At 50.2% G+C, this 26,905-nt stretch overlaps 1 protein-coding gene across 2 annotated transcripts in view; it reads right to left on the reverse strand.

The window, feature by feature from the left end:
* SMARCA2 (SWI/SNF related BAF chromatin remodeling complex subunit ATPase 2) overlaps positions 1-26,905 on the reverse strand; it is a 3,136,185-nt gene that overhangs the window by 2,256,898 nt on the left and 852,382 nt on the right. For both annotated transcript variants that reach the window (XM_069625745.1, XM_069625746.1), the window contains exon 12: positions 21,780-21,910. In XM_069625745.1, coding sequence (XP_069481846.1) covers positions 21,780-21,910 — 131 coding nt within the window. The remainder of the gene's footprint in view (positions 1-21,779; positions 21,911-26,905) is intronic.

Genomic DNA, 26,905 nt, shown 5'->3' on the forward strand with positions numbered 1-26,905 from the left:
AAAATCCGACAATGAAAACCACTTTTTAAATGCCTCGTTTGCAAAAATTGCTTTACTTTTAGGAATCAAACACAGGTTGTGATCGGTATACCACCAGCAGGCCAACAGGATTGTGGAGACCCCAAAAGGAGTCCTTAAGTCCCGGTTAGTAAAAGTATGTAATGAATTTAAAAAGTCATGGTACTATTGTTTACCCCTAGCACTATTATTTGAGAAATCAGCCAGGAAAAGACCACCACTTGAGCCCCCACAAGATTGTGACAGGGTGTAGGCGACAATTACCTTTTTTGGCTGCATGTTCTACACTAGACGCATACAAAACCAATGAGGTCCTAGGAGAGGCGTTTAGGGAATACCATAAGACTTTAACCAAAAGCGTCAAGAATATATCTACAGAGGTTGCGTCATCTTCTCACCAACAGACTATAGGAGAAAATGGGAAGGAAACAGACAATCAACGCACATCACAGCTACTCCCGGGAGACTGGATGTTTGCTCGGACCTTCCTGTGCAGTTGAACTGAGCGGCTTTCCCATAGGCCACACAGTATTATTTACGAGACTCCGACTGCTTTGAAGGTGGAGGGCAAAAAGATTTGGATCCATATTAGTGATACCGGAAGGGATACTGGCACCCCTTCACCAGCACAGGAACAGGATCAGGCACAACGTGAAGTATGCCCCAAGGAACCACAATACTCCATGCAAGCAGTGGAACTAGTGGCACTTATAGATGAGTAAGGGGAAGGCAGTCACTATTTATTCTGACTCTGCTTATGTCACCTCCAATGTGCATTCGGGGTTATCAAGATGGCAGAAGAGGGTTTAGGAAATCTGATGGGACCCATGTCCAGCAAGGTGTTCTGCTATCCAGACTAACTGAAGCATTAACTTTGACCACAGTGGTAGGTTTAGTTAAATGCGCTAACCATACTAAAAAATAGCCTTTGGAAATGATGCCAGAGACAAGGCGGCGAAGGAAGCAGTGTACTTAACTTTTACAGATTCCCAGAAATTGGTGAAAAAGGGGGGTTGAACGAAAATTTGGGACTTTAATTTTTCTGTTTAGAAAAAGAAGAAATATTCAAATTTATAATGCATGTTAAAATTAGTGTTTATATGTTTTTTTATAGTTTGCTTGTCATGTGTGAAGATGGCAACAAATGTAGATGTAGAGAGTTCACATTTATCTAGGTTTGTAGAATATGAGGATGTATTGTCAAGAGTAAAAAGAAGTGTTGATGTTGATATCTTCAATAAAGGAGACGATGAAACAGATCCCACAATAGATGCACATGATTTTCACAGTAGACAATGTATGGTACAGCTATATGAGGAAGGTTGGGAGAGAGATTAGTGGGATATTGCTACATCTGCTCTCATCCCCCCACGCTTCTGGTGTTCCTAGGGTGTTTATCCCAAATGAAGTAGAGGTAGCAGACGCACTATGCCTAGTGCACCTAGCCTTGTGCAGGGTCCGAGGGAAGTTTAAAGGGCAATCAATTACAGCATCTGTTTTGCCAATCACTGAAGTGTGTTCAAGTTGCGGATCGCAAGGAGCAGAACATATTTCGGTGTATACAAAGAATCCAATTGAATTTAGAAGGAGCTATTTTTTCTAAAAATTGATGGGAGCAATGGGTGAAGAGTTGCAGAGCTGGAGGAATGAGAGGATTCTCAGAAGGGGTGGCACAAATGAACCGAGAATGTAGGAATGTGTGGAAAAGTTATTTGCAGCATTTGACCATGGCTCAAAGAGCCAGAAAAACCTGTTAAGATACAGACATGGAACCGTTTTTCTCTGTGTTCTAAGGGCAATGGCACAGTGCCCATTGGCACAAATGGCAACTGCAGCTGCATGCTTTGCTCATCTGGCTGGAGGTACGGCTGCCCTTCGGGACATTTTTTGGACTTGTGGATCATATGCCTATAGGTAGTTGCCTCCAGCCTGGCGAGGTGTGTGCAGTTCTCTACACTCCACATGCCGGTCGTCATAATTCCTAAGGAACATCTGGTCCTGGCCTGTCCAATGACCAAAGCTACAACTGTACCCCCTTTGTCCCCTGTGCACCTTGCGTCCCCTTCATCATTACACATGGACAAATCAAAGACTTTGTTCGACAGGAAGCAGCAACTATTGAAAAACTACATGCTAAGGCTACCTTTCAGTGGCCTCATCAAAAGCGTTAATGGACATTACTGAACAGTACCGGCTGTTTAGTCATTCAGTGACCTTCTCTGCTTCCTTTCTGACACCTGGCGTCCAAACCACGGCAAATGCCAAGTGGCTCCAGGTGACCAGATATGAACTTTTACCGTTTACTAACTCTGAGTCAGCATTTAGTGCCATTAAAGAAGAGCTACAGGCTCTGAGACTTCTGACTTTGCAAAACCGGTACGTCCTCAGCCTCCTAGCAGCTATGGAAGGAGGAGTGTGCCAGAAAACTCAGGGTACCTGTTGCACATTTGTGCCTCCCAATGACTCAGAGAATGGGTCACTGTCGTAGACCATTGCTGCCTTGCATAAGCTCAGAGTAATCCTGGAAAATAAGGCAAGAATTACCAATGATTCATGGTTAGATTAATTGTTCTCTTGGGTGCCATCTTGGCTGAACCTAGCTGTAAATATTCTTCTACCTATTTTTGTCATTTTATTTATTATCTTCTGTACTGCCAAATGCTTTTGCAATGTTGTTCTGCCCAGGTACCAAAAGCAGCTGCTAGGATGACTGTGACCCTGTCCAAAGCTAGAACCACTACCATTTCATCTCACACGGGTACTCAGACTGAACATGTTTTGTGTCCTCCACCAAGTTGCAATGATTGTGTGGAGTAGTGGGTAGATTGCGGTTTGTATGTTTGTTCAGCAGAGGAGTATTTCCATTTTGGGACTGGTAAGAAAATATGATTGCAGGGTTGTTGCCCAAGAAGAGGATTATGATTTGTTTGTTATTAACTAAAGAGGGAGAATGTTGGGGTGGTCAGAAAACGTCCCCATGGTTAAGAGGGGTTCATGTTGCGCACGCCATATTTCTGACTGGGGGTGCAGCGAATGGGGCGCAATGTTGCAATTTCATTTGTATCTAGTGTAGTTAATTATGAATGGGATACGTTACTTTAGTATAACTTTTTGGTTAAAGTTCATACATATTAGATTGCACGCACATAGAAAGATAACATGCTAAAACCCCAAAATTAAATATAAAAACGATTCAGACATGGTGTGCTATGAAGTCTCTAGAAGCTGGGCAACAAGGAGTTTTTCATGATGCGCATGCAAGGAAGAGGACGGTCATAGAGAACCCACTTTGAAGAAAATATGTCAGTTATTAAACATGCATGCACACTGATATACATACACAGGGAATTCATAAATCTACACGTAGTGGGCTTTTTTTTTTTTACAAATGCATTAAAACACTGCAGCCAGGGCTTTTGCAAGGTAAATTCTAAAGTGATTTTGAGAAACTGGTTTTGCAGAGTTTCAGGGCCAGATGAAGGGCAAATGAGTAACCAAATAGATCAGCCGTTGAATATGACAGGATTTATGGTTTAGTGGTTACGCAGGGGACAGATTGTCATGATGCCTACCCCCCGGGAACCAGACCAGGTCCAGCAACCCCGGAAGCAGGCATCAAGTTATTTTGAGCAAGCCCAAAAACCCCTGCTAGGGGCTGTTTGGGTGCGGTCCTGGCGCTTGTGGCGCCAGGCTCATATGGAGAGTCAGTCCTGGCACCTTTGGCGCCAGGCTCAGAGTAGAACTTACCTGATGCAGGCCATGCTGCAGAGCTCCAAGCCAAATGAGGCTTGGAATGGACTATTTTACCTAGGGACTATTTTTTTACTCGGGTGGGGCTGGGGAGGAATACTTACCTGGGACTACTTTGGAGGCTATTTAAACCACGCCCGAAGAGCAGCACACGCTTCGCGTTATTCTGCATCCAGCAGCGTAACGCTCACTGTGTCTGCAAGCCTGCATTCAGTCTTCTGCCACGCCCACCTCGAGTCTGCAGCTCCTAGAAAAAGGGAGGAACAGAAGGAGAAGAGGTTAGAATAAGAGCAAAACCTTCGATCCTTACCTGAATTCTGGATCCACTGCGCCTTCGAGCTGGAAGAAAGAAGCATTTTACGTGCGCCGCCTCGCCTGCTGCAGCGCCGCACTGAACTCACCGGCCTTCGCAGCATCCTCACGATCCACCGCATCCTTCTGCATGCTCCCGCCGCACTCTGGCACCTAAGGGAAACACAAGAACAGCAAAGGTGAGCCAAGGGAATAAACAGAGGCAATAGTAACTACTCCCACAGACTTACCTGATTACCGCCGGGGGTACTATTCCTCTTCACGGGTCGGCGCAGTCTCCATTGCATCCTCGCCGTACCCCGGCCCCTAAGAGGAACAAAAGGACAACAAGGTGAGACGAAGGGACAAACAAGGGGAACTCTTCTCACCACAATTGACTTACCTAATTTTACCGCCGGAGGCATTATTCCCCGAACTTCATATTTTCTCTCCACACCTGAATAAGGGAGCGAGCCACAGGTTACATTCTGGCCTTATTTTATTGAACTGTGTAGGATAAGCCAAATTCTTACCTGAACTTCATCAGCTACCACGAGGAACTCTTTGCTGGGGTCAAGCTGCAAACTACAAGGAATCGGACAAGAGTGAAAGTCAGACATGTGAACTCTTACGAACTACTTACTTTTCGAAGTCGATATTGTTCTGGAACTCACCAATTCCTTCGAGCCAGTGAAGCAACTGGTTATCAACGCGCCCCTGCGCTCAATGCAGGATGGAGAGCTCATCTTTTCAAACCATCAGGTGAGACTATAAGAGGGGACATCAAAGGTGATCTGTGGGGAGAACAGCGGGGGTGGGGGGGATTTACGCTCAACCCCACGGGTGGTTAATTCCCTTTCTCCATTTACAGAAGAATATTCCTACGGGCCAAGCAAACGAAGCTAGGTGGGCCAGTCCAGTCCGTCATCTCGGCCCTACGCGTCACACTGGTGGAGACCGCAGCTGTCCAGTTCAGATCGACGCCTCTCTGGGAGCCAGGTGAGCGTAACACAGATGTATTCTCATTCTGTACATTGAAGTCTTGCAGAGGGATCTGGCCATCTGTTTGATCAGCGATAAATTGGGGGCTGTGGGAATGCCACCCGAAGCCATGGTGTCCGGTACTCTATTATTTTCTCAGAGTGGACCTGGAGGCCATGCGTGATTGGAATGGTAATCGTATATATTAGAATGTTTCCATGGAGCCAATAAACGGATGCGGACGAGATAGCTATCGTTAATTCAAAGAGTAACTGTTGATTCCAAAATGGCCACCGTGGGTAGAGCACCGTTATCGATGTGACCCTCGGGGTTCCCGACAAGCCAGAAACACAGAGGTTGCCCTCCCCAGGCAGCAGCAGCTTGAACAGAAAGCCAGTGAGAGAGGGGGACCAAGAGTAACACACAATGGATCGAGGTGGAAGGGTCTCGGAGTGAGGATTCCGGAAGCGCAGTGGACTAGAAGCCCAGGGGACCAGACCTCAGAGATGCAGTTGCCTGCAAGGAAGCAGCCAGCGCGAATGAGGAACGGATACCCACCCGCAGACGGCAAGCTTCACTCACCTGAACCAGCTAAGTGCTCCGGAGGTGGCGGGTCCACGGATGTGACAGGCGAGGACGGTGCCGGCATAGTGAGGGTGGAGGAGGAGACTTCAATACAGGAGTAAGGACCGACCTGCCCCCAACCATTGACACCCAACAGTGTGCAGGCCGACAAAAAGGAAGAAAGAAAACTACTCCGGCGACAAGCGGGAAGAAAGGAGAGGTCCCCGGCGTTATCACCCTATTGGAGCGGGAGGAAGGAGGAGCCCGTGATGGGAGGCGGCGCACAAGGCAAGTACAGATGCCCAACCTAACGGCTAGCACAGGCACACAGGAGTGCCTGAGGGATACCAGACCCCCACCAGGAGAGAAAGAGCTGCCCCAGCACTCAGGGGGGCAGTAGACTAGTTTAGCTAATTGAAGGGCTGAACAGACCTTCAAGAGGGGACAGGGCTGGGAAGTCTCCCTCCCTCCCCCCACCAGCAGAAGGAGTTTGGGAGCTGAGGGGCCCTGAGGGGGCCAGCATCTGGGGGGTGGGGGAGAGAAGAAGCAAACGAGGTGAGGGAGAGCCAGAGAAGAGTGAACAGCAGGACCCCCCAGGATAAAGGGGAGCCCGCCACAAATAGCCAATAATAACACAGGGAAAAGGGGGCTTGAACCCTAAGAAGGGGGGTCACCTTGGGCCTCAAAGGCATGAACTTCTAGGGGCCACCAGGAATCAACCGGAGGAATCCTCACGGTCCCTTCACGGGAAGAAAAGCAGTGCCGCTCCCCCCAGGGCTAAGGGGGATCCCCCTCCCCCAAGACGACCAGCAACACAACAGGGAAAGCTTTGGGGGAGCAAGCCACTTCCACCAAGTAGCCAGAGGGCCACGGAAAGAACTCCCAGATACCGGTATACCCACAGAAACAGCCAGAGAAGGCCGGCATACGATAAGGTCGGAGAGAAATAGACAATATCAAAAGTAAGGGGGAAAAGACACGTCACTAGCCAGGAAGGCATCCAAGAAACTCCCTAATAGCTGTCTCCATAAAAAGTGGGGTAAAGAGAGGACCTCCCTGCAAGCAACTTTAAGAACTCAAGAGCAGACGGACCAGAGTGAACCCCAGAGGGAGGAAGACCAGGAACAGTTGGTAACACAATCACTTCTTAAGCAAGACTTCATGGACTTTGGGAAGAAGATAACTGATACGCTCCAAAAGCAAACAACCATTATAAGGGGGGGAGCTGGCATCAGCGACACAGGAGATAAAACAGGATGCCAGTAAAATGGAGGAGAGATGAGATACAAACGAAAACGCAATACAGGAGCTGACAGGGAACTCAAGACGCACAGAGGCCTTGGTGGACCAGCTGGCAACCGCAACTTATAATTTAGAGCTTCAGATAGAAGACCTAGAGAACAGGTCAAGGAGATCCAACATACAGGTTAAAAATTTGCCAGAGGAGGTACAGGACAAGGATCTAGAATCGGTAATGAAAGGCATATTTGAAGACCTATTGGCCAAAGAGGGGAAGCCTGAGGTACGAATGGACAGGATTCATAGGGTTGGCCCCCGCAGACTGGAACCAGGGGCAAAGCCCAGCGATGTATTGGCAGCCATTCAAGACTATAAAGGGAAATAACAGATCCTGCGGCAACCGAGAAGGCTAAGCAAATATCTTATGGAGCTGAATTGCTACTCTTTCAAGATTTGTCACAGTTGACCCTGGCCAAAAGAAGGAGGATGGGCCTCATGGTGAGGGAGCTCAGAGCCAAGGACATAAAATATAGGTAGAATTTGGGCTATTATTCAAATGGCAGCAGAAGCAAGTCCAGATCACTTCTTATGAAGAAGGCCTGAGGATCAAGGGAATCGAAGAAGATGACCAGGCAAGCAAGGCCCTCGCAACCAAAGGCACAGCCTGGGCACAAAAGCTGGGAGTGGTCGACAGTAACGAGATCAAAGCGGAGCAAACAGGGGGGGGGGGATATCAACCCCTATTGAAGGGCCCAGCTACAGGAGGAGAGGCAGACCCCAAGATGTAGAGACTTGGGGGACAAAGGGCTACACGCAAGTAAGCTTGGCAAGGGCATATTAATGGAGGGATTCGAGGGGCCCCGGGGGAGGGAGGGTGGGTTGGAATCTGAATGGGTTGGGGGGGAACCCGCTGGAACATTGGCTGGAAGGAGTAAGGGGCTAGAGGCTGGTTGATCCCATGCAGCCAGGGTTGCTTGGGAAGGAGGGGAAAGGGCAGTTGGGGGGCAGGGATGGAAGGGGGGAGGGAGGAGGGGAGTGTGGGACGAAGAGGGGGAGCAAGGGGAGTCCGGATGCAAAAGAAGGTGGAGACATAGGGGAGCCTAATACCTCTTCGGGAATGGATAGCCACCAATCACTGGGCATCCCATCCCTAAACATAAAGGGGTTAAACTCTCCTCTGAAGAGTAAAAAGATGGAAAGATTCCTATGCAGGGAGGGCCCCGACATAACGTTACAGGAAACCCATGTGCAAATCAGGGATAGTGACCGCTTGCGAATACAAGGTTTTCCCCATATTTACCAAGCTACAGGGAATAAAAAGAAGGCTGGTGTGTTGATAGCCCTAAGGGGCAACACCGACCTACTAGTGACGGAGACAGATAGGGACCCCCCCAGGGGAGATACCTGGCCTTAAAAATGTGGGGGAGGGGTGAGGCACATATGCTAGCAACTCTTTACACCCCAAATGTAGGTCAAGGATCCTTTCTCCAACGGGCTCTGGTTAGATTGGAAAAATTCACGAAGGGGCCCATAATCTTGACATGAGATTTTAATATGGCTTGGGACCCGGGGAAGGATAGATCCACAATAGCTAAAGGGGCTCAAGGAAAACCCTCGAATGAATTGAAAGAGAAAATTGAAAGGCTGGCTTTGGTAGACACCTGGAGGGAAAGAGGGGTGGGGGGAGGGAAGGTAGGGAGGGATTTACATTCTTTTCTCACACACACCAGTCTTCATCATGGACTATGTGTGGGTATCTCCAAAGCTGCTGGGAATGGGTGAGGTCACTAGAGGTGGGAGAAATATCCCCGTCAGATCACGTGCCCTCTCACTGAAATTACGTAGGACCCAAGGTCTCCCGGACCTTTGGAAATAGAGGTATCCATCATACCTGTTTAAAGACGAGGTACTGATGAAAGAATTGAGCAAGGGGATTACTAGTTTCGTTTTTTTCTTAGCATTTCTTAGTTTACAATTTTAAACTTTTTAGGATACATTTAGTCACTATAAAAATGATTTTACATAGTAATTATTCAGAAACAAATAATGGTACCAAAAAAAACAATACATAAAGGTTATTAAAACGTTGATAACACCATGGACTAAAGAAAAAGAACACAGAAAAGGAACCATACGGTCCAGGTTTCATTGTCATTTTGTTGAGTCTCCTCTGGTGTGATCGAACTCTTTTGCAAATTTGTAAACCTGTTCGAGATGTCTTTGAAAAGGGCCAGTTAACCCAGTGTTTTAGTGGTTCTTCTCCCTTACATCAGCAGAAGCCATGATTCCCTTGAGGACAATGTAGAGCAGGTGTTTAGAAAGTCACCCAAGTGTTTTGACCTTCGTCTTTTAAAGCCACCACTCAGTCATTAGGTGCATCTGAGTTTCAAAGGGATCCGCGCATAGTCTACATGTATAATTGCGCTCACTTTCCGTCCGCCATCTGTCAGTTACTTCCTTAGTAGAGAAGAGATTGAGGCGAAGTCTCAGGAACTCTTGTCTTAGAGTTGGCGATGGAAATTTCTTACTGTAGCTCAGTGATCTTGTTGTGTGTGTTTATCCAATCAAGGTCTAGTCATTTTCTTTTTACGTGTCCTGGTTTTTAGAGCAGAGTATCATCGGAAAGGGCTACTTTTTGGAGCATCTCTGAGCCTATGCTCTTCCACTCGAGCAAGGATCTTTCCTGGTTTTTCTCTAAGGCATGATACAAAAAAAATCAAAGCCTCCCTCTCCGGAGGCTCCAGGCATTTGCGAAGGAGGGATAGCGTTTTCCACTCCAGAACAGCATACAGAGATGTCAAGCCTAATTCTCTCAGAATTATTCCAACTGACAACGATTACTTGTTTCTTCGAGGACAACAGGGAGGAGGAAACAACGAAACGGACAAGGTGGGATGCTTTTAAAGCCAGAATCCCAAGGGAAATTATAGCAATAAAAGCTTGCTGAGACAGAGATGCAATTGGTGGAGAGGGATCGAGGAAAGATTAAAGAATATAATGTCCAAGATGAGAGGGGGTGGGGGGGAGGGGGGGGGACTAAAAAGGAATATAGAGCCATAAAGGGCCAACTGGAATTAATACAGATGAAGGCGGCAGAAAGAATATTAATGTTTCTAAAACAAAAGCACTACATTTAAGGCTAACAAATCGGATAATATTTTAGCCAGAATGTTGAGGAAGGAAGAGAAGACCAGAACTATTACCAAAGTAAGGGTGGAGGGTGGGGAAACCACTGCGGAAATGATGGATATCGTCCAGGAGTTTTCAAAGTTTATACAAAGTAATACAGCTCCGCAGAGACTAGCGAACAGAGTCAACTACAGTATATGGGAGCGATAACACTGGGCCGGATATCGGAGCAAGAAAGGGGAATATTAGAGGGGGAAATTACTGCGGATGAAGTAAGGAGGGTCATCATGACCTTACTGGTTAACAAATCACCTGGCCCGGATGGCTTTAGTGCAGATTCTATAAACTGTATAGGGAAATCTTGATTCCGTACCTGGTTCCTCTTCTCAATGATATGAGTAATAAGGGGGAAATAATACCCACCATGGAAGAGGCCAAAGTGGTCTTCATTCCAAAGAAGGCAAAGATCCCACAGTATGCTGCTCTTATAGGCCGACAGCATTAATCAATGTGGATGCAAAACTTTATAAACAGGTCTTGGCGAACCGTTTGGAACACATATTACCAAAAATAATAGATCCGGATCAGTCATGATTTATCAAAGGCAGGCAGACTAGTGACAACACAAGGAGAATGGCACACCTAATAGAAAAGACCAATAAAAAGGAAATCCCTGAAATCCTGGTAGCCCTCAACGCAAAAAAGGCTTTTTCATAGTCCTGTGGGAGTTCTTGTTTAATACAATGAAGCGGATGACTTTTGGGGGGGGGGGTTCCTAACGAGGGTCAAATCGAATTACCAGAACCCATCTATGAGGCTGGCTATAAATGGCCACCTGTCAGAACCCATTCTTTGCGACAATAAGATCGACTGGGGAGATACAGGGAATTCCATTTGGGGGCACTCAAAATAAGATAGCGGCATTCGCTGATGACATCTTGCTGACTTTGACGCATCCGGAGGACTCACTTGGGGCTCTGGAGATGGAAATTCAACGGTTTGGATGAGTAGCAGGGCAGAAAATAAACCCCCTAAAGACGGAACTCCTGGACCTCACAGCCACAAAGGAGAGAGGAGGGGCTAAAAACAAAATAAAAACCCATATAAATGGGTGGACAACTCCATCACTTAGGTGTAAAATTAACCAGTTCCTTGGAGGGATGGGCGAACTAAGTCCCCTGGTTGGAAACATTAAAATCTAAATTAATAGATTGGGGACCCCTTATGATTACCTGGATGGTCAGAATAAACTTAATAAAGATGATTATCCTCCCACAGTTGCTTTACTACTTCAGGACTCTTCCCATTAGGGGTTCCCACCTCATTCTTCCATACGGTCCAAAGGTTGACAGGGACATTTATTTGTAATAACAGAAAACCAAGGGTGGCTAAAAGGTTGATTTTGTTGCCAAGAGCTAGAGGTGGTATGGGGAAGCAGGATCTAAGAGTATATTTCATGGCTATGCAAATACAGGTATTGAGGGATTGGCTCAAAGATGACCGGGGGAAGATATGGAGGGAAATGGACAGGGCAGTAATAGGGGGAAAGATAGAGGAAGTGCTATGGAAACCAAAACGAGATCGGCCAAACAAAATGCATCTCGGTGAGATCGTGAGGGTGGGAGCGGACTCCTGGGACAAGGCGTTAAGGCGAGGCCACCTCACTACATTTCCCTCCCCCTTCACACCGATATTGGGCAATTTCAACTTCAGCCCGGGTTTTGGTTGCAAAGTACTTGTGGTACTTCAATGTATGGGGGTGCGGGGAGGGTGCCACGAGATTTGGTATATGTTTGAGGGCTCAGATATTAAATAATTCCCCCAGTGTAAGACTTTGGAGTAGATGAGAAAGAGGTTTAGATACTTTCAATTAAGGCACTGGATAATGCAACCAGGCATGAGGGAAGCAGCGACTCGCACCCTGACCACTTTTGAAAAATATCTAGTCATGGAGGAGTGATAGAAACACCTAGTGGGGCCACTATATTTCATTGTCAAACAAGGAGTGCACCCAGGGATTAGGAGATATACGACTCTCTGGCATGGGGCAATAGGCCAAGAGTATGATGAAACTGAGTGGCTGCGTTTGTGGGGGAATATACTCAAGCTGGTAAGGTCAATACAAATCCAGGAAATATGAGTGAAATGTATGATGCAATGGCACTTGACACCAGAGAAATTACACCAATTCTATCCGACAGTATCCAATTTATGCTGGGGACAATGTGGCATGGTGGGGTCATGGAAACATTTGGTGGGAATCCCCAGTTATTCAGGAATACTGGAATGTGGTATGGGAAGCATTGCGAGAAGCGTTGGGCCTGCAGGAAGGAGAAAACAGGGGGGGGGTCAATTGGAGGACCTGACTTCCAGAGCGCAGTGAAGAATTTATTTCATCTTAATGATGGCGGGGCGCTGGGGGTGGCCCAAAAATGGAAATCTAAGGAACCCCCCCATTGGAACATGACTGGATGGGGAAGGTTTGGAACTCTGCAGGACTAGAATGGATGTTAGGCAGAATTCTCTTATAAGGCTAATTTCCCAAACCTAGTGAGTCCCCCAGCAGCTTTGCTGGATTTTTGGGGTTTGTTTTTTTCTCCTGCTAAGAGTGAGACTCTTTTCCTCCCACTCTTAGGCATGATTTGAGGTATGTCTTTAACTCTGTGTGCTTATGGGCTATGGGGTTTTCTTTCTGCTCCATAGGGTATCATCTATTTTTTATGTGTGTGTTACACAGCACCCTCAGTGCAGTAACACAGGGGTGTCATAGTGACCCCCAAACATAGACTCCATACCCTGCGACTCACTACTGTCTCCCAGGGCATGTAAAGTCACCATAGACTTTACTAGTCCTAAATTGTGAACAGAACCAGTACAAACCATCATATTATGGAAGTACTGAAAGGGCTTAAGTCGATTGCCCCTGGGTCTGTTTTCAAGGGGGCACTGTCCAGTCCCCCCTTGTCGAGTTTCTGGCTGGTGGCAGTCGTTACCACGCAAAATATTCCACCGGAATATTCTCTATGGGATTTTCCCATTGATTTTAAACGCACCACTTTTTGGTGCAATGTTAAAGATACCGCCGTTTTATTTATTTAATATTAAATCAACGGTTGGGTCTTTTTGCCAGAACTCTTTTCTAAATGGCGTTCGTGTCCGTCTCTGTAACTCTGACCAAGGTCGAGCCCTTTGTTCCACTTTTTGGCAGGCTTCTCCACAGAAGCCCTCCAAATGGTGCCACTCTGTCTGGGTTCCACAGGATGTGTGGGGAGGGGAATTGGCACCCTGGACTGCGTTGCCTTAGCAACTCAAGTCGCACTCTGTTCTGATTGGGCCAGTGGTGAGCCGCCCGGCTCACCACTTAGCATGTGTGAGTGACAGCTAGGCTGTTGAATGGGGGTTTTCTGCATAAAAGCAGGGCCTTTGGGACTGGAACTTCAGAAGTCGCCACAGGATCTCCGAAGAGGGAAGAAGCTGAGCCATCTGCAACGATGACACCATCGGTGAAGCCCTGCTGCAACTACCTCACCACTTTCCCGACGACAAGAGAAGATCTTCTGCTGGACGAGTCTTCTTCCTCTGAGCTGGTGGGAGCAAACAAGTTCACCCCTTACGACTTCCAAAGACATCTCTTGGTCGAATCGCCCGTGCCAAGCACCCCGGCGGCCGGATAGCCAAGCTTCACCACTTTGACCGCGAATAAAAGAAACTCACCTTTTATCGACGAACTCCGCGGCTGGTTTCATCCCTGTGCAGGGCAACGACTCCACGTTTCCTCCTCGACAAGATCCTCTCTTCCCCTGGTCGAACCAACGAACTGCAACCACTGGCAGGAACAACTGCCACCGCTGGAGCTTCCTCTCTCAAGGTACTGTGTCCTGCCTGGCCTCCCTTTCTTCGGTTTGCCCAAGGTGACCGTTAAATCCTTGGCTTGCCAACTGGGTTGGCCCCAGACCTTCTAACGTTGCCTTCTTGAATCACCCCAACCTCTTTTGAACATTCTGCAAAGACTTTTAGTGCATTTTAAACCATGTGATCCTGGGCACATTTCGCTTTGCTCCATTTAAAGTGGACCTGGCCTATGAACTTTGGCTCCACAGTATTTACTGCCCTTATTCCATTGCTGAGAACTAAGTGTTGGGACCGGTTTTAATTCTATGCTCTGCCTTTTTCTCTCCCTTTAACTGAACTATTGGAGTGCCATCAGGTTATGTGCTCACATCTGTTTAACAAATCGTGGTGTTTTAACTCTGACTTGTCTGATAGTTATCAAGGGAAGTGTGTATACTTTACCCGACTGTTTTAACTTGCTTTTGATTTAGAGTGCTAGTATATTGCCTAAAGTGTGTTGAAAATAAATAATTATATACTTTTTATACAAAGCTCTGGTCAGTGTTTGTTTGCTCTACTGTGTTTTTGGCCCTATTGTGTATACTCTACATACTGCCCTACTCTTCTTGAGAGAAGTCTGACTGCTCAGCCACAGCTACCAGGTAAATCTGGGTGGTGCAGACTGCTACCAATTGGGTTTACTGCTTACTCCCGTAGTCTTAATCTTTTTGCAGTGTTCCCCAAGGGAAATGCACATGGATTCTGCCTAACAATGGGCTACCTATTCTTTGCAGGGGGACCAGAGAAGATTTTTGGAGCACTGGTCCCAGACATTGTAATTTCTTCAGAAGGGGGCAAGGATGGCCTGGTGCCCAAGGAGGATGAGACTGTTGGGCCTGGTGGAGTAAAATCTACTGATGTGGACAAGTGAAGTCACGACCCGAAGGGGAACGACAGGATTTAAGGGAATGGGGTTCAGACTATTGAGGGGGATTGGGCGGGGGGGGGGGCAAAGGGGGGAATGTTGGGGTTGTTGAAAATGTTAATAAAATGTTATATATATATATATATATATATAAAAAAAGAGTAACTGTTTATTCAGCTTTCCTCATATTGCCTAAAGTATCTATGGGAACCATGTGCAATTCCAATTAAGGTTGAAGAGCTTAGGTCAGTTGTTACTAGCAATGAATTATGTTTACACACAAATGTTGAAATGTTTGATCATGTCATGACTTACCACAGACGAATCGCAAGGGGGGTGTTTTACACATGAGCTGAAGATGGTAGTTAAGATAATTAATGACCAGGGAGAATGGAAGAATTGGAGAATGATGGGATTTCTTTGGAGAGGTTTTGTCCAATTACATATGGGGGCTGGATTGTAATAGAATATACGGGAGTGTTTTAACTGTTGCAAAATGGTATACATAGTGTGTCAACGTATGGGGTTCAGTGAGACTTGGGTTAGTCTGACTCCATGGCGTCATCTAGCTCCTCCGTGGACGATTGTACGATAAACCTGCTTTTTGTACAAAACGCGCACACGTTCCTCAGGTGGTGGGCCCGCCCCCACAGTACCATAGCAGACAAATTCTGAAGGCTGCATGAAAGGAGAGAGAAGGAACAAGTTACTTACCTGTAACTGTTGTTCTCCAGCATGGGTCTGGCATGGATTCACATGCTCATGAATATTCCCCGTCGTCAGGCTGGGAATCCTCGGTAAAGAAAAATCAGTATCAGTTTCGTTTCTGATCTGTCTTTCGTAGTAGTAACCAATCACTGATCTCTGCGTCATACTGACCACAGCCAATGACTGTCCTCTCCCTAAACCCCGCCTCTGGCAGCCATCTTCAGATTTGGTAGCACGTGAAGTGGCAGTATGACCAAGTGAAGAGCCGCAGAGGGGTAGGCGGGAGGGTTCGCATGTGAATCCATGCCAGACCCATGCTGGAGAACAACAGTTACAGGTAAGTAACTTGTTCCTTCTCCAGCATGGGGTCTGGCATGGATTCACATGCTCATTAATATAAGAATACATAGCAGTACACACATGCACAACCACGGGAGGTGGCAAAAGGCTCAATATTAAGCAATACAAAAAACTCAACATTAAGCATCTCTTACCTCCTCACCAGGCTCACCTTAAGCGAACAGGTTGCGCAGCACTGCTTGGCCGACCCTGGACTCCTCCCTGGAATCCCGATCGACGCAGTAGAATCTCGTGAAGGTGTGCGTCGACCTCCACGAAGCAGCCCTGCAGATGTCCAGCAGGGGCACACCAGATAAGAAGGCCGTAGTAGCAGCGATCGCTCTGGTCGAATGGGCTCTCGGACGGCCTGGCAGCGGTCGGTTAGCCAACCGGTGGCAGTGCATGATGCAGCCGGAGAGCCATCTGGAAATAGAAGACTTCGAGAGAGCCTTCCCTTGATTCACAGGTCCAAAGTTCACGAATAGCTGTGATGTCCTCCAAAAACTCTTCGTGCGGTCCACGTAGAACTTAAGCGCTCTAGCCACATCCAGCAAGTGCAAAGTCCTCTCGGCCGGCGACGAAGGAGATGGGAAGAAAACAGGTAACACAAGGGGCTCGTTAAGATGGAAGTCCGACGGCACCTTGGGCATAAAGGAGGGGTGCGTCCTAAGCACAACCCTCGAGGCATGGAAAGTCAAGTACGGTGCTTTGCAGGATAGGGCCTGGATCTCTCCCACTCGTCGTGCGGAGGTAATGGCCACCAGGAATGCAGTCTTCCACGACACAAACTTCATCAGTGCGGAGTGCATCGGCTCAAATGGGGGCCCCATGAGCCTGGTCAGCACCACATTAAGTTCCCACGCCGGGGCCGGGGCCTTCACCGGCGGGAACGACCGGAACAGTCCTTTCATAAACTCTTTTACCAGTCGATGGGACCACAGGGACGTCCGTCCTGTGGTTCTGGTATATCTGGAGATCACCGCCAGATGAATCTTAATGGAGGCATGGGCTAGCCCAGCCTTTGCCAGCGATAGCAGGGACGGCAGCACTTGAGGGGCCGTAATCCGTAGGGGGTTGATCTTCTGTGCTCGGCACCAGATAGAGAACCTCTTCCACTTATGACCGTAGCATTTGAGAGTCGAGGACGCCCTGGCCTTTGCAAGAACCTCTCTGCAATCGGCCGGTATATCGTAGCCTCCAAACTCTAGCGCTGCAGGAGCCAAGCCTGCAGGTTCAGCGACGCCGGGTCGTGGTGGAAGATGGCGCCTCCTTCTCTGGAGAGAAGGTCCGCGTCCGCCGACAGCTTGATGGGAGGGGATGTTGACAAGTCCAGAAGGTCCGGGAATCAGATCTGCCTCGGCCACGCCGGTGCGACGAGGATCATCCTGCACCGGGACCTCTTGAGCTGGTTAATGAGTCGAAGCAGCAACGTCAACGGAGGGAACGCATACAGTTATAGGCCATCCCAGGGGAACGAGAACGCATCGCCCATGCTTCTCGGCTGGGGAAACCTGCTGGCGAACCTCTTGCACTTCGAGTTCGTCGCTGTTGCGAACAGGTCGATTTGAAGTTTGCCCCATTGTCAGAAGAGTTGATCCACCTGATCCTGGCGCAGTTCCCACTCGTGACACACGCGCAGCTCCCTGCTGAGCGAGTCGGCGATGGTGTTTCTTTCTCCTGCCAGGTGGAAGGGAACCAGGAACATCCCCTGGGCGACCGCCCAGTGCCACAGATCCTGTGCCTCCTTGGATAGGGCTGGGGATCTGGTGCCTCCCTGCTTCCGTATGTAAAACATTGTCGTGGTGTTGTCCGTGAAGATCCGCATCACCTTGCCCTTGAGCCGGGAGGAACAATTTGAGAGCCCAGAACACGGCTCGGAGTTCCAGGACGTTGATGTGCAGGAGCCTCTCCTCCGGGAGCCAGAGGCCTCTTGCGTGGAAATCTCCGGTGTGGGCGCCCCAGCCTGCCAGGGAGGCGTCCGTCGTCACCGTCTCCTGGTACGCCAGCGTCTGAAAGTCCTTGCCTGCCGTGAGGTGCGCTCGAACGCCCCACCACAGAATCGCCCGCCGGAACACCTCGTTGAGGGGGACCCTGTCTTCGAAGGTGCCCGTCGCCTGCATCCAACGGGCGTCGAGAAATTCTTGAAGAGGGCGCATCCGTAGTCTGCAGAGGCGCACCAGGTAGATGCAAGAGGACATCATCCCCAGAAGGGACTTGATGGACCTCACCCTGGCCACATCCGTGGCTAGCAGACGCTGCACTTTGCCTAGAATGGTCTTCGTCCGTTCTTCCGACGGTGCCGCCAGGCGCCTCACTGTATCGAGCTTCGCTCCCAGAAACAGGGCCACCTGCGACGGCACCAGGTGGGACTTTGGGTAATTTATGGCGAATCCCAGGTCTGTGAGTAGCTGGACGGCCCTCGCAGTGTGTTCGACTGCGAGATCCCTCGTCCTTGAGCGGATGAGCCAGTCGTCCAGGTAGGGGTAGACGTGAATCCCCTGCAGGCCACAGGTGCTAAGCACTTGGTAAAGACCCTGGGGGCCGACTTCAATCCGAACGGCAGTGCTCTGAATTGGTAGTGGCGTCCCTGGACGACGAACCGGAGGAACCTTCGGTGACTTTTGAGGATGGGAACGTGGAAGTAAGCATCCTCCAGGGCCAACGACGATAGAAAGTCGCCTTCCTCCAGCTGTCCCAGCACGTGCTGGAGAGTGACCATCCTGAACTTTTGTGACCTGATGTATTTGTTCTAACGACGAAGGTCCAGGATGGGGCGCCAGCCGCCCGTCTTCTTCCTGACGAGGAAGTACCTTGAGTACACCCCGGAGCCCCAGAGCCTCTTCTAGACAAGCTCGATGGCGCCTTTCCTGAGCATCGCCCGTACTTCCAACAGCAGTTGCGGGACGTGATTTTCCTTCCTGGCCACAGGTGGAACGTGAGGGCACTTCTTCAGGAATTCGATAGAGTGTCCTCTTGCCAGGGTATCCAGCACCCAACGGTCGGTGGAGATGGACTTCCACACGCCGACGAACTTCGTCAGCCGGCCTCCCACCGGGGTGCTCCGGTGGGGGCCCGAGGCCACGGCCGGTTCAGTCCTGCTTGGATGTGTTGGCCTTGCCGCCCTGGCCACCTTGCCGACGGCGGCGAGGCGCTCCCTGCTTGCCGCGACCCCTGTAGGCCTCCTGAGACGAGGAGCGTGCCGCCTGGCGGTAGGACGACGAGCCACTGCTGGATCCCTTGGAGGCACCCTGTCTGCCTCCGGAGCTCCGAAAGGGCCGTTGTTGCTGAAGGGCTCCTAGGGTGCGGGCCGTCTCCGTCTTTATGGCTTGGAGGGATTCGTCCACCGCCTTCCCGAACAAGTTGCTGCCGTCGAACGGCATGTCCAACACCCTGGTCTGGACGTCCTGACGGAAGTCGGTCGCCCGGAGCCAACCCCGTCGTCGTAGGCAAACACCGTTGCCCAGCTGGCGGAACCCGGTATCGGCAATATCGGTTGCCACCGTTATGGCGTGGTCGGACGCCACCTCGCCTTCTTGAAGTATTTCCAGGGCCTCGGACCTCTTGTCGTCCGGTAGGAAGTCCAATATGGGGGCCAGCTTAAACCAGAGCTCCCTGTCGTAACGGGCCACGATCGCCAGGGCGTTGGCCGCTTTGATCGCCGCCGCCGCCGCCGAAATGACCCGCCGCTCCATGGCGTCCAACTTCTTTCCCTCGCCGTCCGGCGGGGAATTCGACGTCGAGTCTCCTGACCCCGCCGCTTTCTTCTTCGCCGCCGAGACGACCGAGTCTGGCGTTGGCTGGGCCCTGAGGCACAGGGGAGCGGTTTCGGGGACCCGGTACTTCTTCTCGTACCAGTCCCGTTTGGCTGGTGCCGTGGAGGGGTTCTTGAGAACCGACAGGCCCTCCTCCCAGATGTCATCGATTAGAGGCACCGCGATGAGTCTTCCTCTTGGCCTCCCAGCGCTGATAGAGGAAACCTTCCTTTTTCTGCTCCTCCGGGCAGAGCTGGAACAATTCGGACGCCCTGGCGATCATGGCGTGGAATGAGCCAATTTCGTCGGGCGGCGAGGCTCGTGCAACGGGAGACCCGTTCCGTCGTCGTCATCGCCCTCAGAGCCCATCGCACCGTCATCTCCCGACTCGTGGGAGGATGAGGAGGGAACTGTAGGCCTTACGGGGGCGAGTGGAGGAGAGGGTTGGGTCCTCTGTCGTTTGTTCTGAGGACTTCCCGACGGGCCAGGTTGCGGGTCCTCCGGCCTGGGCCGTGGTAATCTCGTCCTTATCTCAGAGCATAAGGACTGGATCGCAGACAAAATGGCCGCCGAGCTATCCTGAGTCCTAGGTTCCGGCTGCGCCGGAAGGGAAGGCTGCTCTTCCTCGCCATCATCGTCTTCCTCGGTTATCTCCCGAGGATCTTCCTTACAGGATCGAACCTTCTCGAATTGGACTTCGAGATTCCTCACAGCCTCGGTCAGTTCCTCCTCCGAGGCTGACTCCGAGCTCGAGGAGGCTACCGTGCCCCCCCTCGCTTCTTCCATCATGGTGGCCATGACGATGGGCTGAAAAGAGGATTCCCTCCTTGGCGGCAGGGAAACTCTAGTCCCGGAGGCAGTCTCCGCTGGCGGGGTCTCTGCCAGCTTGGCCAGAGTCGCCGCGATCGCCTCGATAGAGGCCTTTGCCTGCTGGGTAGGGGCCTTCACCACCTTAGGTGCGTCCCGAGCCTTCTCCTTAGGGGGAGGGGCAACGCCTCGCTCCCCCCTCTTCCGAGATCGGACGGGGCTTTTCACAAAGCTTACCCGGGGTCTCGGACTTCCTCTTCCCCGAACCGGAGCACAGGCTCGTGGTTGACGGTGCCGGGGAAGGCGCGCCCCTGCCTGGCGACCGAAGAGCCCGACCTTTCGGCGCTCCCGGAGCCAGCGGACTCGCAGCGCTGGGCCTGGTGTTGGGCCCCCATCGCCGGGGCGCCCGCACATGACTTAGAAGCCCGCTCAGACCCTTTCTTCTTCTCACCCGTTGAGCCCTTTTCCAACCAGCTGGCGAGACGGGATCGACGGTCCCTCATGGTCCGCTCCGACAAGTTCTTGCAGAACTGGCAGTCCTTCTCTACATGAGTCTTGTCGACATGAAGACAGAGGCATCGCGAATGTTCGTCCTCCTTAAACACATTCTGCAGCCCGCATCCAGGGCAGCTGCCAAACAGCTTGGGTCCGGGTGACGAACTCGCGTCCTGGGCCATCTCGAAGTAGGCTGTGAACCTTCTGGAATCCTCCAAGAAGCTGATTCGACGAAATCTTCACCCTTGAGGGGCGTAGGAAAATCCCGCAACAGCTAGCCGTTAACGGGAGTAGAAACGGTGGAGCTTGAGGCTCGATTAACCGAAAAAATTTGAAAATCCACCTGAAAAAGTGCGAAACGCGCAGTAAAAGCTCGAGAACTAAGCACGAGGACTCCCAACACTTGAACGTGCGGTAAACATCTGAAGATGGCTGCCAGAGGCGGGGCTTAGGGAGAGGGCAGTCATTGGCTGTGGTCACTATGACGCAGAGATCAGTGATTGGTTACTACTACGAAAGACAGATCAGAAACGAAACTGATACTGATTTTTCTTTACCAAGGATTCCCAGCCTGACGACGGGGAATATTCATGAGCATGTGAATCCATGCCAGACCCCATGCTGGAGAATTAGGTTTGCTTGACTTCATCAAGTTTGGTTATAGACACTTGTGCAGGCGAGAAGTTATTTTTCCAACAGAAAATACCTGACCAATCTAATAGATAGCAGATGTACACAAAATAGGCACATGAAAAAAGTGCATGTTGCAACAACTCTGGATCTCTCAAAAAGCCTTAAACAAACCTTCAACCAATATTCAAAATGTACTGTTTACTTAAAGTTATTCATACAAATAAATAGTGGGCCTTCCACAGACAAAAGGAAATAGTAATACGTTATTTAAAAAATACCATATACATATAAACTAATATATAAAGACTTTTACTTACCCAGGATTCATTTCTAACCAAGTATCTAGCTGACTTGCTTTAGGTGCATCAGGTGCAAGCAGAACTTTACCAGTTTCTGTGTGGATAACTTTAACTGGGAGATCGCTCATCTGACTGCTCTCATCTATCAACTGACAGAAAAAAAGGCAAATCAATGAGCATAGTTCTCATTTTACCATACACAAATTGAAAACAGCACTTATCAGTAACATTCCACAGTGGTCATCCTTGATATAGGTGTGTGCTGAGATTATCACCAATACACTTGGACATGGTTTACATTTTGGGCAGACTCTTATTCAAGTAAGGTGCAACAGACCAACATGGTGGTAATGGTACACTAAAAAAGTCCTAGCTCTCCGTTTTTATAACGGATCAACCAAGAGGGCACAACTTCTGATTTGGAAAAAGGGCAAAGTAGGTTGGGTGTGACTAACAAGGAGACCAATGTTTGATAATCATTGACACAACCAAGTAACTTAAATGCTTAAGTGCTTAAATGCATGTTTACAATAGAAAACAAGCAGTAACACAACAGTGGGGCCCAAAACAATTACCATATTTGAACAGTTATTTGATGGGACACAAAAATGTGATGTCAGAAGAAAATGTGTGGACCAATCTCAAAAGAGCTGCCTTTGCTACTATTAAAAAGGGAGATGCTATGTTGCTGATGTAGCCTTACATATTTTGGGACAACCACTGGAAACAAAGAATAGATATTACATTTGCCAATTGGTAGCAGAATAAATCAGTGTCCACCTTGGTGACATTATAAGTTACTCACTGTAGTGACTAACGTACTCGTAGTCCATAGTCCCCTTTCCTCCATATTGTATGGGCGTCCCTCGCTAGGGACGGGAGACGGAACCTTTTTCACCAGAAAAATCTTATTCACCTTTAAATTTAGAGGTGCGGCCCTGGAAGCGTGCACTCCCCTGACTCCGCCCACCGGTGCCACTCCTCAGTCCCCATTAATGCGTCGACAATATTACCATTGCCTAATGACACCAGTTTAATTAGGGGGGAGGGTGGAGGGACGTATGGAGGAAAGGGGACTATGGACTAGGAGTAAGTTGGTCACTACAGTGAGTAACTTATAATTACTCCTACGTCCCGTCCCCTTTCCTCCATTCTGTATGGGCGATTAAAACTGAATGTAGCCGCAGGATGAAGAGGGGAGCCTCCTTAAGGAAACAAGTTCCTTAATACTGCCTGCCCGAATGCCACGTCTGACCTGCAGCCGGCATCCAAACAGTAGTGCTAGCAGAAGGCTGAAGGAGTGGCCTAAGTGGCCGCCCTGCCTGTGACCTGCCACGGGACGTGCCTCTGGAACGCAACAGCACGGCCTTGGCTCTGATAGCATGGGCATGCATATGTGCCGAAAGTGGTTTGTGCTGTAGGCCTCCTTAATGGTCGAAACCATCAACCTTGCTATGGAGGCCTACGAAGCCTGATCTCCTGGCTTTGACCCACCAAAGGTGACAAAGAGAGGCTCAGATTTGCTGAAGCTCTTGGTTCTGTCCAGGTAGAACTGCAGAGCACGCCTAACATCTAGAGAGTACAGTACCCTCAGAGCATTGTCATTGGGGTCTGCTTAGAAAGTAGGAAGCACCACCTCCTCATTTAGGTGGAACAAAGACTACTTTAGGCAAGAACACAGGGTGCGTTCTCAGGACCACCTTGCCCCTATGAAAGGTGGTGTAAGGCTCTGAAGGGAGCAGAGCTTGAATTTCGCTGACCCGACGTGCAGACTTAAGACCCACCAAGAGGGCTGACTTAATGGTGACTAGCCTTAAGTCCGCGGATGCCAATGACTCAAAAGGTTTATGTGCCAAGGCAACCAACACTATGTTGAGGTCCCACACGTAGAGTGGCTTCTTGATAGGTGGGTAGAGCCTGGTGAAGCCAGCCAAAAGTCTTAACCACCGGGTTGGAGGATGAGAAAACGTCGTCCTCCAAGTTCCAGTAGGCTCTGATGGCTGCCAGATAGGTGCGGCATGTGTCAATTTGCACCCCTGAGTGTGCGAGGTGTACGGAGAAGGATAGCACATCGTCCAATGTACAAGTTAGAGGATTGACCTCCTTAGACTCTGCCTAGTGGCAAAACCTAGTCCACTTGCTTTTGTACTGGCTCCTAGTAGCACCGGTCCCAGAACCCTGTATGATGTCTAGGTTAGCCTGCGAGGGTCGCAGATGCTTTAATGTGACCTGTTCAGGAACCACGCTGCGAAGGCTAACTTCTGCGGGCGGGGTGGATGACCGTGCCTCCCTGCTGCGACAGTAGATGAGCTGGGCCCAGTGGAAGGTGAATCGGAGGTTGGTCCGACAGGATGAGCAGCTCCGAGAACCATGGCCTTGCCGGCCACCAAGGCGCTAGCAGAATGATACCGAGGTGCTGGGACTGACTCCCTTATTTTGCAGATCCCCCTGTGCACCAGGGGGGAGTGGGAGGGAAGGCATAGGCGTTCATGCTGTTCCACTGTATCTGTAACGCATCGCCCAGAGAGCCTAGACCCTGTCACTGCCAGGATGCAAAGTGAGGGCACTTCTTGTACCAGGTGGCGGATAGCTCCACCTGTGGATGACCCAATCTGTTGAAGATCCCCTGAAGGACCTAATCATTTAATTGCCATTCGTTATTATCTGCACCCAACCTGCTGAGCCTGTCTGCCTCCACGTTTGACTCCCACGGTTGGCTCGACATCAAGTGTATGTCATTCTCCAGAGCACATTCTCAAATGCTGACGGCCAGAGAGCATAGAGGAGGCGACCTGGTGCCACCCTACTTGTTGATGTAATACATGCTGGTGGAGTTGTCTGTTTGGATGAGGATCATCTTGCCACTGAAGAACGACAGGAAGGCCTTGAGAGCCAGCCAGATGTCCTTCAGCACTTGCCAGTTGATATGGGCATCTTGTTCCGGACAAGACCAAACTCTGTGGACGCTGTGGTTGTCCAGGGTAGCCCCCCAGTCCTCAAACAAAGAGTCCGTGGTGATGGTAAGCTGCGGTGCTGGTTGTCAAGAGGGGTCTGCCTTTCCTCCAGTTGCAGTCCATGCTCCACCAGACAAGGTCCTGGTGGAGAAAGGGAGGAATGCTGACGAGTTCTGCCTGGGAACCCCTCTCCCGACTCCATGAGGCTGCGAAGTGCAGCTGTAATCTTCTCATTTTGAGCCTTGTGTAGGGCACTACCAGAAGACATGATGCCATGATACCCAGGAGATTCTGGTACCACCATGCTGAGGTCACCTCTCTGAGAAAATTACTTGTGGTCCTCTTGATGGCTGTGATCTTGTCCTCAGAGCGAAAAACTCTCTTGGACCTCGCATCCCATAAGGCCCAGGAACGGTAGACTCTGCGTTGGCTCCAGCTGTGACTTCTTGAGATTGATGGAGAATCCCAATTCGTGTAGCGGAGGTGGTGTAATGGACCGCCTCCGGGGATCTCGCCCTGACGAGCCAGTTGCCTAGGTACGGATAGACATGGCGCCTCTGGGCCCTGAGAAGGGCTGCCACTACATTCATGAATCTGGTTAAGACCCTGGGAGCTGAATTGAGGCCAAATGGTAAAACCTTGTATTGGAAGTGAAAGCCCATGATCCTGAACCTCAAGAAGGACTGATGAGGCTGCCAAATCAGGACGTGTTGGTAAGAGTCCTTCATATCCAGGGAGCACATCCAATCTCCCCTGCATAGTGTCTCCTCAATAAGCGCTGGGGTAACCATCTTGAACTTTTGAAGCGGAAGGGATAGGATCAGGGTGGCCAGGTCCAACAACTCTCAGGCCAGCCTGGTTCTTCTTGTGTATGGGGAAAATTCTGGAGCAGAAGCCCATGCCCCGCTGGGAGGTTGGGACTTCTTCCACTGCTCGATTCTGAATGAGTGATAGAATTTCCGAGTCGTTCTCCCAATCTGTGGGAGAGGAGGGAGGGACCAGTAGGCAGTAGCCCGTGAACACTAGTGACAGGATCCAGGGGACATCCCGCACCAATACTGTGCGTGAAGGGCAAGTCTGCCTGACACCCTCCACACCGGGGGCAAGTGGACCCGGAGGGGAATGTCATCCCTTTTCCCCTCTGAGGCTGGGGCTGAGAAGGGGGACTGAAAGAAGCCGTTATTCCACACCATGTGCGGTTTGCTGTGGTGTTGACGTGGAGATCGGTCCGGCTGCCTCGACCGTCGTTCCTGGAAGCCCCAGAACCCGCCGAAGGCCCGCCCCTTGTCGGAACACTGGTGCATTTGACTGTATGTTTTGGGCTTGGACTTTGTGAGGATAGAGGAGGATTTTGCACTCTGGGAACTGCTCTTCTGATCTAGTTCCTCATCGGTGGTGGAATGAAAGAGGTCACTACCCTCGAATGGACAGTCCAATATGCGCTCCTGGATGTCCAGGTTGAATTTGGTAGCCCGTAGCCAGGCAGTCCTTCTCATGTCCATTGCGATGCAGCTGGCACGGCCTGAGGTGTCTATGTGCCACTGTGGACTCCATGAGGTCGAGAGCCATCTTTGCTTCTGCCAGCCCCGCCTTGAAGCATGCCTGACTGTGCACTGGAAGCAAGTCGGCTATTTCCCGCCAAAGCCTTTGGTTAACGGCTGCGAGAATGGCATACGCATTAGATTGACTAAGGTGCAGCGAGGCGTTGGAGTAGACCTTTCGATACACCTCCAAGATCTTCTCCTCCTTGCCTAGCAGACCCGAGGACGAGGTGGCCGAGGAAGACTGTGGCTTTGAGTAGATAGAGGCTGCAGCAATAACTGAGGAGTGTGGTTGAGGGTGCGCCGACAGCAAGAGTGTATCCCCCTCCAATTGCCTGTATTTGGGGTCGAAGCAACTGTTGGTGGGCTGTGCCGAATGGAGTTCAAGCCATCCCTTTTTGGCCAAGTCTACAACGTCCTTTTGCAACGGAATCTCTGTTCTAGCCATAGGGAGTAGAGTGCGGACCTCTGCCAGGACTCCCGCCTCTGGTTGTTCGACCTCGGGTTGTGGAAGCCCCAAGGACTCGGCCAGGCCTGTGAGCCGTTCATGGAATACCTTGGCCGACGACAGTGTCAGGGTCCTCCTCCTCATCTGTGTCCGCCAGGGTGTCCTGTTGATCCGGAGAAGGGGCAGGAGTACAGGGTGCCG

The sequence above is a fragment of the Ambystoma mexicanum genome, chromosome 6p, assembly GCF_040938575.1.
Source record: "Ambystoma mexicanum isolate Mex_15411 chromosome 6p, UKY_AmexF1_1, whole genome shotgun sequence".
Classification (NCBI taxonomy): Eukaryota; Metazoa; Chordata; class Amphibia; order Caudata; family Ambystomatidae; genus Ambystoma; species Ambystoma mexicanum.